Here is a 17784-nt window from a genome sequence, read left to right as displayed (position 1 = left end):
TTATATGCATGTGAATATGTGGGAACGTTTTGGGAAAGGCTTTTCTCCTATCACTACATGCTCATACCCAGCTGTGGGCAGTCAAGGCCTTCTCTGCTTGTCTAATATAATCAAGAAATCATGATCATATTCTTCACGTTGATGTCATATTATATCCTAGTATTTAATTTTTAGGTTAGTGTATTTATCCAATCAGAATTCCGCTTGCTCATGTTGCCAGGCAGATTTCACGACGCCAGGACGCACGCACTATGCGTCCGAGGCCTTCAGATACAATCGTGCACTGTAACCAACTCGTCATCTGATCGGCTATCGCAACTGTCAATCAACTCTAAAAGTCCCCTTGAGACACAGAACAGACGCCCGCGAACCTTCTTGCTGGTCTGGCACGAAAAGTGATGAACGCGTTTCGTGATTGGTTACTCACTCGCGAGGGGGCGGCGCTATGCGGAAATACACACCCGGAAGTCGTCCCTGGCGACCGAAAATTTAAAATATGTTCTTGCTTTTTGAAACCAAAACGTAGGGAAAAGTGTGGATTTAATTACACATACATTTGCGTGTCAATTTTCAAGACGGACCTTTCAAGAGAAGCTAGCTCGTCCAACACTCACTCCGTACTGTGTAAGTGTTTTTCTGATCTTATTTGTCCAGCCGTGATGTCATAAAAAAAATGCTAATATGAGGGGGATTCATTCAAGTCGTACTAAGGAGGACTTCCCTGAAGGCCTACGTGCGAAATACACTGCACATACCACTGTGCAGAAATATTTGGTTAAAAAAAACAAAAACAAGCATGTTTCATTCCGGATGAATTCTCATTAAATATTGATGATACTTGACCTCAGAAATGTTCTTCTGGATGACTGGACTTGAATATCCCCCACAGAAAAGGGCATTGATGACAAGAGATTGGAGAAATGCTCCTGCCACTTTCATGTGTATGTGACCGTTACAATGTTCACGACATGTCAACTTGTTGAAGCAACAGTCATTTTAATATTTTTTTTTTATTGAAAGCAAGAAGACAATGCAGCAACACACTGCAGACACTAGATGATTATTGACTCAAGTTGATGACATTCTTGTAACGGTCCTCAAAACAGCTACTGGCAGGTGGGCAGTTCCATTTCTCCATCGATGCACCTCTGCCGCATACTCAGTTCGCCCTCATGTCTTGTTCCCGGGGCACAACTGAACTCGATGACATCGTCATGGGTGGCGTACAACTTATTGTAGCGAGTGTATCGAAATGCAATTTTGTGTGCGCTCATGCGTTCTCGATCTACAGTGCAGGGCTCTGCAACAAAGAGATCATTCGTATTCATCGAACAAGTCGGGCTTTCAAATCATCAGTTAGCATTTGAGCTTCGTGTCTCCGCAAAAATCATCCTGTTGCAAATTCTAAACGACGAGTTGAACGCGTGAACGCGTTCTGCATTGTTTTGAAGCGTTTGCCGAGCGACAATTGAGACTTACTGAGGCATTTCATTTCTCCGACCCATTGGCCGTTGTTGCAGGTCTTGTAGGGATCACCTTGCATGGTGTAGTAATTCTGGCAAATGTACTCAACCCTCTCATTATGTTTGTAACTGAATTTAGTGGAAAATCTGGTGTCCCCACTCGAAAGGTAAGGCGGTCGCTCACATTCCGAAGGAGCTGGCAGAATTGGGACAAACAGAGGTGGTCATTATACCGCAGAATCTTGATTTACAGTAGATTCAGAATGTATTTTTGAAAACGTTATTTTTTTTCCCTCCCAATTATGTGTAAACCTTACCTCCACATGTTGGAAAGGGATGGCTCCACTGCCCATTTGGAAGACATTCCACCTCTGCCTTCCCTTGAAGCATTTGACCACGCAGGCGGCAATAAAACGTCAACTTTTGTCCTTTTCTCGCTTGCGTGCCTTGTAGACGAGTGCTCAAGCGTACATTCTGAGGGATACCCGAGACCGGGCACGGTTCTGGTACCAGGATAAAAAAATAAATAAATAAATAATTTAATTGTCATATTTAATTACAAATATTTATTATATTTGTACTGGAGAGTACACTGAGTACAATGACAGTAAAGGTTTATATATATAAAACAACCTTGAAAAAATGCCTTATTTCTTTTCTGTGCTCAATTTGTCTTTTGTGAAGTTTTTTAATAGAAAAAGAGGATTTGGAAATCAAACACACTGCAAGTTGACCAGCCTCACAAAATGCTTTGTGTTTGACGTTTCCGTTTGCATTGTGTCAAACTCAAAATTTGGTATGTTTTTCCGCACTTTTAACCTGAAAATACGAGCATACCAGTGCAAGTTGGGAAAGGGTTGTTCCACTGGCCACTTGGCAAACATTCAATTTCTTCAGCTCCATCCAAAGCGTAGTCAGCACCGCAGCGAAACCTTAATTTGTGTCCAATTCGTATTGTTTGATTCCCCGGTGGCAGCTCGTCGACTTTAAGATGATGATGTCGTTCTTCAACTTTACAAGAAATGTCTGCGGGGAGGTGCCAGGGGAGAGATTAGCAGTATAATCAAAATGAAAACCGAGCTTTTGATGACAGAAAATGTTTCTAAAAGATGAACATCATATCTAATGTCCATGTGAGTGTGTGAGGCGTCCGTTACCTTCACAAGATGGGAATGGCCAATCCCAAACGCCATCTAGGCCGCAAATTAGCCGTGAGCTGCCACTCAGTTGCTTCCCAGGAAGGTCGCAGGTGAATGTGAGGAAGCGATCAGGGAGGACGCCGTCTTCGTTTTCGGGTAAACCTTTGATTGTGATCCCATTCTCAGCGGGTGGTAGCGCACACCTCATAGCTACACAGACAAAACGAGTTAGCTAGCTCAACGGAAGGAAAGACGAGCTTGTGACTGCGACATCGTTGGCGTCATCGTTTACTGTCCGTCAGAGATAAGATTGTTTTGCTTGACTGTCATTGTCATTTAAATTTGCAACACAAACGTGTTTTTAAAGGAATCTCAATCTCCTCTGACAAGGACTTCTTGGGTGTTTTTGATCCTTTTTGAAAAACAAAAACTTAAAGAGCACTTTTGGCAGAAATGTGTGTTAGTATTACAGGTTCATCACTTCCTTGGAATCGATCTCATCTCTCATCGTGTGTGTGACAAAGTCACCTCTGACTATTATAATGCCACCGATGGAGTACCACAGGGATCAATCCTCGGCCCTCTATTGTTTGGGTTTGAACGGTTTCCCCAAATAGGGACTCAATCCAGTTTTTCTGTAAATTGTTGGAGGGACTCCGTAAAATCAAATCAATATTTTTTCTTGAATAGAGAAATAAAATAATCTAACCATGTACTTGTTATCAACGCTAACAAGTACACTTAAAGGGAACCAATCAAGAATTGCTTGTTTTGAAGACTTACGTTCACAAATCGGCACATGGTTGGTCCATTTGTCGAGCAAACATGTCCTGGTATCAATTTTACTCACCATTTGATAGCTGCAAGGAGTTGAAAGGAGAGCGGACTGTTAATTATTCCAACACTCAAAGTTATGATCGTAGTACCGCATCGTTTGTCGTTTTTACCGTTTTGTCTTCATGGACTTACCCCACATTGCAAAAGTACTTGACCTTTGCCCCGAAAACAAAGTCGTCACCGTGGATAATTTGATAATAGCCATTTGGAGTGCTTTCAGGGAGTGGACATGGCTTCACTGCAAATGAAGAAAAACACTTTGTAAAACATTAACCATGAACATGTTGGGATTCGTTTTGGAGTTGAATGATTTTCCTGTTGGTAATGTGTAGCAAACATTTTGTTGCTTAGTTAACGCTTTTGAAATTCTTGTCTGCAACCGAATAATGCACTTGCATTTTCTTTTGATGTGTTCAAATAAGAATAGCATAAAATGTCTGAACTCACAGAAGCAATGTCCTTGATTGACTGCCGCCCAGCCGTCACTCGTACATTTATATCTGATGGGGAGCCCCGATACGAAACCCGTTTCACAAGTGAAAAGTATCACATCTTCTTGTTGATACTCAGTCTGTGTGGCCTCTGATATATAGCCGTGCGGAACATCTGGCAGCGTCCCACAAGCTAACAAACAGCAACGCACCGTTAGCAGTATCTCGCTCAACTTGGAAACACAAGCAGCTCCGTCCAACTTGCTCGCATCCTTTTAGGATGTTCAGAAAATACACACTCGTCACCAGCCACAATATTAGGTACACTTGCACAATTTGGACACTAAAAAAAAATTACATTTCAGTTCCAATTCATTTTGGACAGTGTAAAAAAATGTGGGATTTTATTGTGCAACTGTACCTAATAAAGTGTCCAGCCCAAATGAAATGATTTGGGTGGTATCAAGTCAAGCCAAATAGATACAACAATAAATCCAAATTCCAAATATAAAAAACAGCCTGCCTAAATTTGAGCATGCTGGTAATAGTAAAAAAAAAAAAAAAAAAAAAGAAAAAGTCGACCTTACCATTTTCAGACAAGGACACTCTCACATTCCCCCAAAGTTCTAGAACCAAAAGTAATAGATGCAGTCGCATCATGCCTTCCAGCTGCGCGGTGACAGTCAGAGCCAGGCCCCGAAAACCTTTGACAAATGTTGAATTGTGGCGTGTTTGTCCTCAGCTGCCGTCCACTGAGGGTCAAAATCCGGACTACCCGGTGGGATTGCACAAAATGGACGAAGCAAACATGATGCATTCATGCACTCTGAGCACACAACAGCCCAGCGTGATTGCTTGCTTGAGCAACGCTGACATTTTCGCTCAAGTTTACACACCGCAACTCTGGCGCAATCACAATCAATATCCTGACTGTCTTTGCCTTCACACCAAATACACGTCCAGAAAGAACAACAAACAAGAACCACAAACCACCACTTTGCTACAGTTTGTTGAGGAAAGAAATATTTCTGTCCCCATCTAAATGCCACATTGTTTGGATTTGAATCAATTTGGCTATAAAACAAACCACATACCAACTATTTTAATTTCTCTGAAGATGAGGAAGAAGCCAACACCAGTCCAGTTTTCTGGCATGAGGACAAGCGAGTGCAAAGTCCATATTGGCAAAACGCGCTTGTGGACAAAACAATCCCAGAAACAGAACAAATTGTTTCTTTTTGCTACACTGCATCATATTTACAACACTAACTTTCTGGAAATGATGAGTCGCTTTTTACGTAATCTGTACTTTAACCCACTGCTTCTCAAATAATGGGGCGGGCCTTCCTAGGTTGGGGGGTTTGGGGGGTTGGGTTGCGGTGTGATGCTGAGTGGGGCGCGTGTGACTCGGGAGAACATGCTTTTTTCCCCGTTGTACTACAAGAAAGTGTAATTGCACCTCCACTCCACTAGATGGCAGTGGCGCGTCTCCATTTTCAAGACGGACTTTTCAAGAGAAGCTAGGTCGTCCAACACTCACTCAGTAGTGGGTTAGTGTCTTTCTGTATATTATTTGTCCAGCATTATCCAGTCATAAATGATGGTGTTAAGCGGGGGATTAATTTCAAGTCGGACTAAGTGCACTGAAGGCCTGCGTATGAAATACACGGCCCGCCGCTGCTGTATACAAATGATCAGTTTGTTCTGCCATAGTACTGTACATATTGGATCTATTCTAAATCGTCAATGACTGCTTGTAATTTTTCAGCTTTTAACATCTTATTGTAAAAATGACAACAATACTTCAACATCCGTTTCTAACATTTTATTATTAAATGCATCCAAATAGTGACTGACTAAATTGATTCAGTTGTTCGTCAACAGGATTATGTGAATGTGTGTGTAGAAACAATGCGTTCCTCCCATTGCTTGACAGACACATTAACCCCCCCCAAAAAACAACCCCAAATGGATAGTTTCCTGGCATATTTTTTTTTTTTGGGAGTGGGTGGGGGGTCAGATTTCCTTTGGCCCTTCAGCATCTCCTTTCCTAATTGGAAGCTGTGGAGGAAAGATTCCGTGTTGAGAATCCTTAAATGCAGTGCGCATAAAGTATGCATTCCATGAAATTTTGATGTTTGTATACGTGAGAACGCAAATCTGGCCTCAAAAGACATGCGAGATACAATTTAAGATATGACTGGATTACTAGTGCGTGTATATGTATTACTGATAGACCGATATGCTTTTTTTTTTTTTTTTTCAGGGCCGATACCGATACCGATTAGTAGTCATGGAGGCCGATAACCGATATTTGAGGCCGATATTCATTTGTTGAAAAAGGGGGGAAATTGTGTCTACATTTTGGGAAAAAAAACTTAGTTTAAATGCTTTTAAGCACATGTTTAATAAACAACTTTAGTGATTTTCAACATGATAAAGCTTTTATAGATCTTAGAAAATAGACAACTTAGTTTTAAAAGTCGAACAAAAAGTACACAAAGCTTCGGGCTCAGCTGCATGTCTTCTAGTTCAATAAAAACAAACATCTGGCAAATAGTTTTCTATTCATTTTGAGTTGTAGTAGTCAGACATTTATTCAAAATTTGGCAAAGTCTGTTGCCTCCTGTAGTGCGTGTGACTCGAGGTGAAAAAGCAAACAGGCAGCTTGCCGCTGATTGGCTGCTAGTCACTGCACAAGGAACCAACCAATCTGCTTCTGCAGGCAGGGCCACCAGCACACAGCAGAGAGGGCAAGAGAAAGGTGTGCTGCAGTGAGCCAAAATAAAATAGCTTTTATTTTTTTTAAAGTAGGCCAGTTCCATTATTGACTCATTTTCGTTTTATTTCGTTGTGTTTTAGGGTTGCGTCCATATTTTTGATTTACTACACAAAAAGGTCCGTCAGATTTAAATTTCCAAAAGACACCAATGAAAGTGACGCACATGCCTCCCGAATTGAATGTTATTGTGGGGAAACACGAGGACTTCTCCTTACCTCCACATCGAATGGGTTCACTCCACTTGCCATTCACGCAGGTTGCGGAACCGCCACTTTTTTCACTTGGTCGGTGACAGCGATACTCGAGGACCTCATCATTGATATATTTTTCTTTCGAGTCTGCGAAGATCATGAATGGCTCCGCATCTTTGGGCTTGGCGCAGTAGGCTAAAAAAAAAAAAAAAAAAGTAACGTTTTGAGCTCGCCTGCTGAAATACACGATAGTACATTTTTACACGGTTCCGTATTATTTATTTATGTATTTATTTTGCACATCTTTCACTTACGTAAGCACGTCGCATCCACCGAGTCCCATCGACCATTTTGACACGTGATTGTATCATTTCCTTTCATGACAAAGTTGGCCCGGCACTTGAAAGTGATTTCTGAGCCCGACAAATATTCCCTCTGAAATGAAGTCAAAATGACGGCATTCTCAACTTGAGGAGGCAGACTGCAGGTCCCGGCAACAACTGCAAGACATAAAATGGGCAATTATTTTCTGAAATCACAGCAAAAAATTCACTTTTAATTTTCCTCTTAACTCACGAGTGCAGATTGAATTCAAAGGTAATCCCTTGGCATCCCATTTTCCATCCACGCACATGAAGCGGTCAATCTGACTTTGGTATCCTTCCTTGCAAATAATCTGGAGGCTGTCAGCTTCGTCATTTCTATTCCTTTGGTGTTTGATTTTGGCATTAGCAATCGTCGGGATTTCCCCGCACTTGTTTTTTTCTGCGTTGGAAAAACATTTAAATGGTAGATTGAAGGAAACGCGAAGAACTGGTCCACCGTCCAAATCAAACTTGAGATCATCGAATCAGATGCAGAATTGAAATTGAAAAACTCCATTGTCTTTATTGTCACGTTGGTTCAGTGAGCGGAGTTCATCCTTACCCACGCATTGTTCCAGTCCAAACCACAGACCGTCGATGCATTTGGCTTCCCCCCACCACCCATTAGTGGGAAGTTTATAACCTTCATTGCATGTGTAGTAGAGCGCGTCTTTTACCGGACCGACGACAAAGCCGTGAAGCACATCGGGTTGGAGACAAGCTGTTGTAGCCACAAAAAAAAAAAAAAAAAATCCCATCCAATGAAAATACAGTCAAAACACATTTCTAACCTACAGTAGAGCGTCGAATATTCAGCATCAAATTGACTCTGAGACTTTTATGCTGAATATTTTCCGATCAATGAATTGAATGAAATGGATTGTGGGTTTTTTTGTTTTTTTTTTACCTGAACAGTTCTGAATCCCAGTCCAGCCATCAAAGTCGCAAGTCGCGGTGAATTGCCTATCGGGATCATTTGTGCATGCGTATCGGACACGTTCGCCTTCGTTGTAGAAAGACTTTTTGTTGCGGATGATGTCCGCGTTGCTGAGTTCAAGTTCTTTACATTGGTGTCCTGAAACGAGTCCAATGAGAAAAGAAAACCAATGTCGCATTCCTAAACATGGCAGACTTTTTTTTTTTTCACTGAATGTGAATAATAAAATAGATTAGAAAACAAGAATATGTTTTAATTCATTTAGTCATTTTGTCCAAATTGAATTGTTTTGTGACGATCTCGCGTAAATTTATGGGGAAAAAAATATCGATAAAAATGTCAAAAGCAAATTGAAAATATTATTAAATTTTAGCATTTTGATTTTGTAAATGGATGGAAGAATTTCCAAAAATCTTTACAACATGCCTTCTTGTTTTTTGTTTTTTTTTATCATGTTTTTCCTTACCTGGACAATAAACATTTCCGCGCCAGCCAGTTTCAGAACAAGTTAGACTAAACCAATCTTGAGAACCTTTGCAGGTAAAATAGGCCGTTTCGTAGTTTTTGTATATTTGCTTGCCACCATCAAGAATGTTTGCACTCCGGATATCCTTACTGTCACATGTTATTTCTGGAAAAAAAACAAACAAGATTTGCAATCAGTTTTTCATTCTCGTTCTGGTTTAAAATTTGCCCCCCCCCAAAAAAAGAATGTCACTTTCAGATAACTGTTTAATTTGAGTGTTCATTCTATTTTTTTTTTTTTTGGGTGTACGTAGACATTACCTTGGCAAGGTGGATTTGGTTTCCAGCCGTCTCTGGTGCAGGTGACCCGAGAGGCGCCATCTGTTCTCTTGTATCCAGAGCGACAGGTAAAGTCAGCGGAAGTACCCCATCTTACTCTCTGCCCCCAAGTGATGCTCCATCGCCACACACTTGGGTCCCTTTGGTTCCTGCAGGTCACCTCTGGTGGGGGGGGGGAAAGAGGACACAATACCTAATGTTGAATATTTGTGACAGAGCCGGCGTATGTTATATTTGTATTTTTAATTCATAAAAAATATTTGATTTATTATTCTACATTTAAATGGCAACGGGCAATATTCTTGAGAATAAAAAAGTAAATTGAGATTAAAAAAGGATGTACAGTATATGCATCTTAACATTAAAAAAAAAACGGCAACATCAACGATATTGTTCCTCGTGATAGTTTGGGGGAAAATAAATAGTTCAAAAAAAAAAATGAGGGACACGCCAAGGTGAGTTGATATTATTGCGGATGATGATATGATAAAAACAATCGTCAACTTCTTGAATGTTAAAAGTCTGAGAAAGAACACTTCAAGCAACCGATATTATCTTGTGGAATTGTGATTCAAATCAGGAATTTTATGATCGACACATTTTTAGTTAATCATTTACCACTCAATATTGCCTAAAAAAGACGGGCAGGAAATTTGCTTTAAAAAAAAAAAAAGAAAAGAAAAGAAAAAGACTGCATTGGGAAATTTGGGTGCATTCATCATCGTCAGAACTTTTTGGGGAGTTGAATTACCTTGACATACTGGGCGTATGGTCCATTTGCCGTCATTTTTGCATGTCGACACTGCTGAGATCTGCTGGGGGCTTGAAATCCAGTAGCTGTTGCCACAGGTGACGCTTAGCGTGTCACCCGGTGAAAAGATGGATAAGTGTGCAGGTTCGTAGCTGGTTCCTTTCAAGGCTGGCAGCGACACTTTGCATCTAATCACTGCAGCCGTGCAGACATGGAGCAAATGGGACAATGGCTTGTCGTCATGGTTACCAAAGCTGTACTTGCGCGTCGTTAATGCCGGAACGCTTACATTCACATTCGGGTCGGGGGCTCCACTCGGCTCGGTTTCCGACTTTTACGCACGTCGAAGGTCTGCGTTCGGCGAACGTGTAGCGCGGATTGCATTGATAAGACAAAATGTCATGTTGTTTGTACACTTGCACTTTTCCGGACACAAAACCGTCTTCGATGAGTGGCGCTAGGCATCGGACTTCTGGCGAGGAATGCAGAGGATAAAGACGCATGAAGAGCTGGAATTATTTTCAGAATCTCCCGACCAAAAGGAACTTTACACTTTTCGCACAAATGAACCTTGACATTTTGGCGGAGGGCTGCTCCACTCTCCATTTTCATCACAGGATATCTCGGACGAACCGTTCAGGATTTCGTTGCCTTGCTTGCAACCAAATCGAGCCACATTACCAAAGTTTGCTTCTTCTAAGTCGCCGATCACGTCGACGTTGGCTTCCACGTTGATCGCGGGGCACTGGATTGCTGTTTAAAAAAAAAAAAAAAAAAATCACACACGTCACAAACCCAACTTGGAGGAGCTCGTTGATGGCGAGCTTGTACCTTCACAAACTGGAATCGTCCCACTCCAGCCTTCTGCCATGCAACGCCGGTAGTCGGTCCGACTGACCATTTGAAAACTAAAACAAAGATCAAATCATGAAACGACGAGCCCACCAAATGATTTATGAAACGTGATAATTACATACCCTTCATGGCAAATGTACTTGACTAGTGAGCCAAAGACAAAATCGTCGCCTTGGTCCAAAACAAAATTGGCATTCTGGGATTCACCGGGGTGACCGCACGGCTTTGCTTAAAAGAGAGGTGAAGTTTATTATTGACGATAAGTATACCACATAAAAATGCACGCTCGTGTATTTTTTACAGTTTTGTAAGTAAGTCGTGAGAACACAAAAATTGTTAGCACAAAATTGTCCTTTGGAATCAGAATCGGAATGCCCTTTATTGTCATTGTACTCAGTGTGCAACGAGATTAAAGGGCACGCCCACCCCCCAAAAATTATTTTGCAATTACGTATTTTATGCACCTTCACTCGTCCCAGTACAGCATTCTGATGAATTTTGCCTTTGTGGAACGTGAGTTAAGAAGCAAAATCCACCCGTTTGTCGCCGAGCCTTGAACGACTGTGATGTCATTTTCAGTTGCCAGCAAGAGGCAAAATGGCCGCCGCCTGACATGGACTTACTCACGTTCCCCAAACGCATTACGAATCAGAACGCCACGTTTTTGACGAGTGGGCAGATTTTTTGGGGGTTGACTTCCCCTTTAATTGCAATGCTGCAAATTCATGTTTCTCGTCAAGGGTACTTGTCAGATGTTGAAATCAAACTTGTGTGCCAGGCTAACAAAAAAAAAAATAGTTTATCATAAAATGATATCTTACGTTGACATTTTGTACCACGGGACTTCCATGTTCCTTCCATGCAGATGAGTCTGAAAAATCCGCTATGGCCGACAGTGCAGCTCACTCTCACTTGCTGCGTACTTTTGTAGATGGACTCCAAACTCGTCGTGTCAAAATTGGAATCGTACAGAGGACCGGTTATAAAATCTTCAAGTGTACATTCTGCAAGTCAAAAGTAAAAAAAAAACCAAATCCATTTGTCACGTCCTTTCACCAACGCCGTCAACAAGAGCAAAGCCACGCAAGCGACTTGAACGGACGGGAAGATATTTGCATGGCGCTTTTTGTCTTACCTTGGCATTTGACGAAGGTCAACATCGTGTGCATCCACAAGAAGAGGACGCAGCTTTGAGGAATGGTCTTCATTTTTGTCTTCTTCACGCTCAACCACCGTTCGCAACTCAAAATGGAGACGGCAGATCTGCAGTTTACGTAGAAAGATTCGACGGCGGATTACGCTGCAAAAAAAAAAAAAAAAAAAGAGATTGCGCAATATATTTACACAAGTTCCCCGTTGTGTCCAGGGAAGGAATGTGACTCATCCATACACAAACAGACGCTGCACCTCAAATGACACAGCTGTTGCTCAAATGAGTTCCTCTTCAACATCACAACATGTACTTTATTGTTTGCACGTGGAGCACAAATTTACGCGGCAGTGCAATCGAACGTTTTAAACGACACTTGAAATGTCGAAGCGTCTCCAATTGGAGTTAGTTGGGCTTCCAGTTAGCATTTTCAAACGCTGAGCTTTTGTTTATTTTTCTTCGTTTTTTTTTTACCTTGTTGCTAATCATTTGCAGAGATCAATTGTGCAAACAAAATAGACACGAGAAAGTTCACCAGTGAAAGTGTTGCGCATTTACAAAATGAAAGAAATAAGTTTGCTCGTGTGGACAAACGGACGACTTCTGCTCCATCGTCTACAACAGGCGTGGGGAAAACTACGGCACGGGGGCCACATGCGGCCCGTTCAACCTGTAATTCCGGCCCGCCAAACTTGGGAAAAAAATGAAAGGAATAAAGCTTGTTAATGTTTTATTTTCTAAATATTCTGATGTGTCAAACACATATATTTTATTGTCATATTTTGTTCATTTTCATTTGAAATTAAATGTATTTTTTTTACTCCAATGAGGGGAGTTGACCAAAACACTCCTTCCATCTGCTCCTGGTCCAACCCCTCTGTCAAATTTTAGAACCCATTGTGGCCCGCCAATCAAAAAGTTTGCCCACCCCTGGTCTACAAAGTTCTGAACGTTACATTTCAGATTGTGCAACGCCACGACGGACGTTCTTTCTCAGCATGACGTTTTTGGTACATCTTGTTTTGAGTATGTGTCAGGAAATCAACCGGTATTGCCCAAACTTTTATTCGTCATTATCTGGTCCGTAAAAATGTTTTTATTGTGCTGAACTTTTTTTCACCAGAAATTAAGGTTACATTATAAATGAAAATTACGACTGACATATAGAAAAATTAGACTATTATTATTATTATCATCATCATCATCATAATCATTATTATTATTGTTTCTTTTTTATTTTATTATTATTATTTTTTATGATTTTTTGAGCCACGTTCCAAAGCATGTATGTTAAGTTAATTGAAGACTCTCAACCAGGAGTGGAGCTACGAGGTGTGAGGGGTGGCTATGCCCCCCCCCCCTAATTATTTTTAGTCCACTTGATACTCTGCCACAGTGAATTCCAATTAACTGCATATTTAATGAAAAAAAATGTAGGAACAAAGTGAATGCAACCTCTTAAAGAATCTTTCAGTGGGTGCAAAGAAGGGGCACATGAAATACGTTCAAAGACATCAATCCAAAGAAACCCTCAAACACGTAGAGGTCAATCGCTGCGGTTTCATAAATATTTAATGTTTCTTCACCACTTACAAATGCAGTGTCGAAAGTACGCGGCTGACCAGGAATTTCTCAGCGGGTTTCAAATGGCTAATAGTCAGCAAACATGAATGTAATGCAAGCATAGTCACAGTCATTTGTATGAAAAAAACTAACATTTTGTGTTAGTGTGTGAAAGGCTAATTTTCAATGACTTTGACTCAACAAATGTTTACAATTTTTGGGAAATTTTTATCAGGGTTTTTATACCATTAATAATAATGATCACAATATTGGTTTATGAAATTTAGTCGAATGTATTTCGTAATATTTAAGTATAAAGGCTTAGATTCAGCAACTTGTGGATTTATTTTTTTCAGGAACGTCAGGGTTATAAATTACAACACATGGTAAAATCTGTATTGTGCAAGCGTTCATAGGTCAAACCAAAAAACAAAAATTGAGAAATATCTAAAAAAAAAGTGCTGGGGGGAAAAAAAGGAAAAACATTTTTCAATCAAGTCGTTTACGGACACACGAAGCCATCTCGGATTCCATTTTTCTGTTAAACAAGTAGACTTTGAAAAGCAAATGAGAGCTTTAAGTTTTTCGTTTGCAGGCCAAAAAAACCGAAGCCTTTTTTGCAACTTGATCAGATTTTCTTGGCTGGTGTTGTCTTCCTCACGCATCTGATACATGCGAATGAATTTTCTTTCTGTCTGCTCGCTGCGTGTTGCACTTTTGAAGTGTCGCTGAAAGGCTTCTGCAGAATAACAGTCTAGAGAAGAAGGAGTCACCAGAAGAGGAAAAATAATCAGCAGCAAGAATCAGTCACCAGCATAAAAATAAATAAATAAAACCAACAAAACAGGTTGCCATGGGTCCATCATTTCCACTTTCCTCCGCTAGAGGGCACAAGTGCTCCTTAAGAAAATAAGGCTATAGGCAGAGAGAACGTTTGAGAAAGAAGGGAATCGCTCCCTCATTGGGAATGCTGGACAGGAAAGTGTTTAAAAAATAAAATAAAAAAAATGAAATTGACTAGAAGCTATTTTGCTCAGCTGCGGCGCTTTGATTGAATATTGAGAAAATGAAAGCATAGCAACGCCTGGGGCGGCATCATGTCGAGAGGTTTGCACATCTGCCTCACTATCCTGAGGTTGATATTTTCACGTTCCTCCTGCTTTTATTGAGATGGTGCAAAAGTGTGACTGCGATTTTGCGGCTGGATGGATTCTAATTTTTGCCATGTTGTCGTCACACTGTTCATTAATTTGCTGATGCACATCTGCGTTCTCTAAACCAGGGAGAGGCAATTGCCACCATCACATTCTGAGTTGCCACTTGACGAATTTTCCGTCCAAAAATATAAATCTTTTTTAACTTTTCACATAAAAAGAGGGGACTTTAGGGGGGGCAGGAAAATCGTGAAAAATCCAAAATGTGAGGGGGGAAAAAGGAAAATAACGACAAACTGCATCCATGCATGGGTCGACTGTAGTGTTTAGTTGTAATATCACTAATCACCACTAGACGGCAGACATGTCTGTTGCTCGGCCACTTTGTTTATATTTTGCCCTTTCATCCGCTTTCCCAAAGTCGGCTTTGGACAGACTCAAGCTCAGCTGTCACGCGAATGAGGAAGTGGATGGATAAACTTCACGATATTTTACAGTTGGCGTTTGTGGATCAGAATTTTGTAAAGTAACATGTCAAGCGAGTCCTTTTTTTTTTTTTTTTGTCACGTAACATTGCAAAGACTTCAAGTGGAATTTAACTAAGTTGTCTACCCAAAAAACAGACTGTGGGCTCGGCCAAGTGAGAGAAACGCTGGTCTTCTCAATTGATTTGGGAAAATGAAATGGAGAAAACACTGTCGCCTGCGATGGCAGATAGAAGAGGCTGAAATGAGTTTCTTCTGTAGACTGTCTGGTCTGGGTCGAAGTTCTTTTTGGCCTCTTGGGGAAATAAATGCTATTGCTTGACAAGATGGAACTGCAGCGGCTTGCACACATGAGCCTCTTGAGGACAAACTTGACATGTGATAGCGCGAATGAACAAATCGCGACTGGGAGTACAAACCAAACAAAACGAAAGCATTTTCAAGGTTTTCTTTTGTTTTAGAGTCACACAGTTATAGTTATTTTATTTTTACTTTTTTTTTTTTAAATGACACTTTTTAGGTTTTACTTAATGAACCAGTGAATCAGCATTAGAAAAATCTTTAATGGCAAAGTACAGTTTGTTAACACTATAAACATTATACCATAGAAAAGACGAACAAAATTACATTTGGGACATATCAGCAATTACAGTTCATTAAAGTCATCATAAATACGAAGCAAGTAACGCTCAACAATAAAAGTGCGCAATACGAGGCATTGCGACAGGAGTACAATGAATACATCTCGGTGTGCACAATAGGCAAGGAGCGCGCTACTGCCAGCTAGTGGAGTGGAGGTGCAATTACACTTTATTGTCGTGCGGCGGGAAAAAAGCATGTTCTCCATGGCGGTCTTTCTTATTAGTCGGTGCACACACCTGTGGGTAATTATTGTTTTGTTTGGATCGTGTGGTGGGGTGAGCATGGGGAAGAAACCTTTTGCTGGACGTTAAAAATCAGCGTAAAACATCGTCAAAATCATCAAGGAAAGCAAGTGTGAGCGCACACGTGTAATGGACTTGTGACTGAAACAACTCGTGTTGTGGAGGGAGAGCTGATCAGTCCAAGAGAGCGACCTCGAATGGCAAATGAAGTAAGTGCCTGTCATTCTCCTACGCTATGGATGTGCGCCTCGATTAACAACAGTCAAGATAGCAATGATAGAACAGTTGGGGGCGGCACGGTGGCCGACTGCTTAGCACGATGGCCTCACAGTGAGAGACAGCATCGGGCGTGGGTTCGATCCCGGCTCCGGCCATCCTGTGTGGAGTTTGCATGCTCTCCCCGTGCTTGCGTGGGTTTCCTCCGGGTACTCCGGTTTCCTCCCACATTCCAAAAACATGCATGGCAGGCCGATTGAACCCTCGAAATTGCCCCCTAGGTATGAGTGTGTGCGCGGATGGTTGTTCGTCTCTGTGTGCCCTGCGATTGGCTGGCAACCAGTTCAGGGTGTCCCCCGCCTACTGCCCAAAGATAGCTGGGATAGGCTCCAGCACCACCCGCGACCCGCGTGAGGAGAAGCGGTACAGATGATGGATGGATGAATAGTTGGGATGCGCGTCATCAATGTTTCATTGTCTCGGCCTGCCGTGACGTCATTTTCGTTGGACGCCACAGACCTTAAGTGAAGCCAGTCGTCTGAAAACGATCTCGTTTCACTGTGCGCATCTTTATTCAGCTTGACGTCAGAACATATGCGTCCATTATTATTTATTTTTTTATAGACATGTCTGGTGTCCATTCATAAAAAAATGTTCTTTACACTTGCCAACTTTATTATCCAAGACTGAAAAGCCGTGTCAGCGGTTGAATGATTCAGAAACTGCAAATTAACATCAAGCATCAAAAGACACCTTTGATAATTTTGAGCCGGCGCTCGACAGTATTTATTCGCCGTTGATTTGTAGAACACGGCTGAGTTCGACGTCTCTTTGGAAACGTTGAGAGAAGACAACTTAATGGGCCCAACGAGCAGAACCGCTCAGCGGATGATTACTAGGTTGGCGCTGCTGAAATTTGCAAGTTATCTTTGGGCTGCCAGGATAATCACAGCTTGTTGACTCACTGAAATGATAGCAGATGTCGAAGCCCACCGCAGACAGAAAAGCCCCCCTCGAGGACTTTAGATGACTGATAATGAAATACAGGAAACAGAAACTCCCCAGAGGTCAACCAACAAAGACGGCGATGTGAAAATGACACGTTTGTCGAGGAACACGTGGGAGATGGATGAAAAACAACTTTTAACAATTTCAGTGGAAACAACTTTAAAATTAATTATGGCAACAATGTTTGTTAGCACAACAAAGTAATTTCAAATGTTGACTTGCCCAACATAAAATATCAGTTTATTCCTTGATATTCTGACTCCTCACATTTCCCCCCCAAAACATTTCAAATCACGTCCAATTGTCGAAGCCCTGTTGATACAAAAAGCCGCGCCACTCGAATCTTACTCTGTTTCTACGCAGCTTAGCCTCCCGCTGCTTCTTTTCTTCTAATCAATGAATGATTCCGAGTGATGAAACGGGAGGTTGCTTCAGAGTTCAGGCCCGTTTTTTTTTTTATTTTCCTCACAGTCTAAATGTGGATGATGAAAAAGCACTAGCGAGCCTTAATTCATGAACAATCAGCTGTAAATAGACAAAAGCTCATCAAAAAAAAAAAAAAAAACAACAACAACTTCGGGACAGATGAAGATGACAGATGGAAGCCCGAAGAATGGGAACATGATAAAATATGCATTATGTCAGTGCTATCCAGTTGTAAAATGTACTCAAAGTTCCGCCGTTTTGTGACTTGACAAGCGATGTGACAAAGCGTCAATCTAAAAATTGCCCATGAATGTCGTCGGTAGCAGCTTTGAAAAAGTTGCAA

The 17784-nt window shown here is 41.3% G+C and overlaps 1 protein-coding gene across 2 annotated transcripts; it reads right to left on the bottom strand.

Moving 5' to 3' along the window:
* Positions 1–991: 991 nt before the first annotated feature.
* Positions 992–11855, bottom strand: LOC148324888 (complement factor H-like). 2 transcript variants are annotated; one of them, XM_088313322.1, is made up of 22 exons: positions 11691–11855; positions 11377–11559; positions 10678–10783; positions 10532–10608; positions 10271–10453; positions 9990–10172; positions 9701–9895; positions 8932–9111; positions 8612–8776; positions 8116–8283; positions 7771–7929; positions 7420–7608; positions 7158–7343; positions 6868–7038; positions 3887–4063; positions 3572–3677; positions 3386–3462; positions 2621–2812; positions 2301–2489; positions 1781–1966; positions 1480–1659; positions 992–1300 (listed from the first exon to the last, which is right to left on the bottom strand). In XM_088313322.1, exons 1-22 carry the CDS (start codon positions 11761–11763, stop codon positions 1107–1109), a joined length of 3519 nt encoding a protein of 1172 aa, XP_088169448.1. In that variant the 5' UTR covers positions 11764–11855; the 3' UTR covers positions 992–1106. The 2 variants fall into 2 exon arrangements, with proteins under 2 accessions (XP_088169448.1, XP_088169447.1); XM_088313321.1 differs by lacking the exon at positions 3887–4063.
* Between the last annotated feature and the right edge of the window lie 5929 nt (positions 11856–17784).

The sequence above is a fragment of the Idiotropiscis lumnitzeri genome, chromosome 13, assembly GCF_059441095.1.
Source record: "Idiotropiscis lumnitzeri isolate Australia: NSW breed Sydney's pygmy pipehorse chromosome 13, RoL_Ilum_1.0, whole genome shotgun sequence".
NCBI lineage: Eukaryota > Metazoa > Chordata > Actinopteri > Syngnathiformes > Syngnathidae > Idiotropiscis > Idiotropiscis lumnitzeri.
Note: the sequence above shows the minus strand (reverse complement) of the source record. Positions and strands in the feature narration are given on the sequence as shown.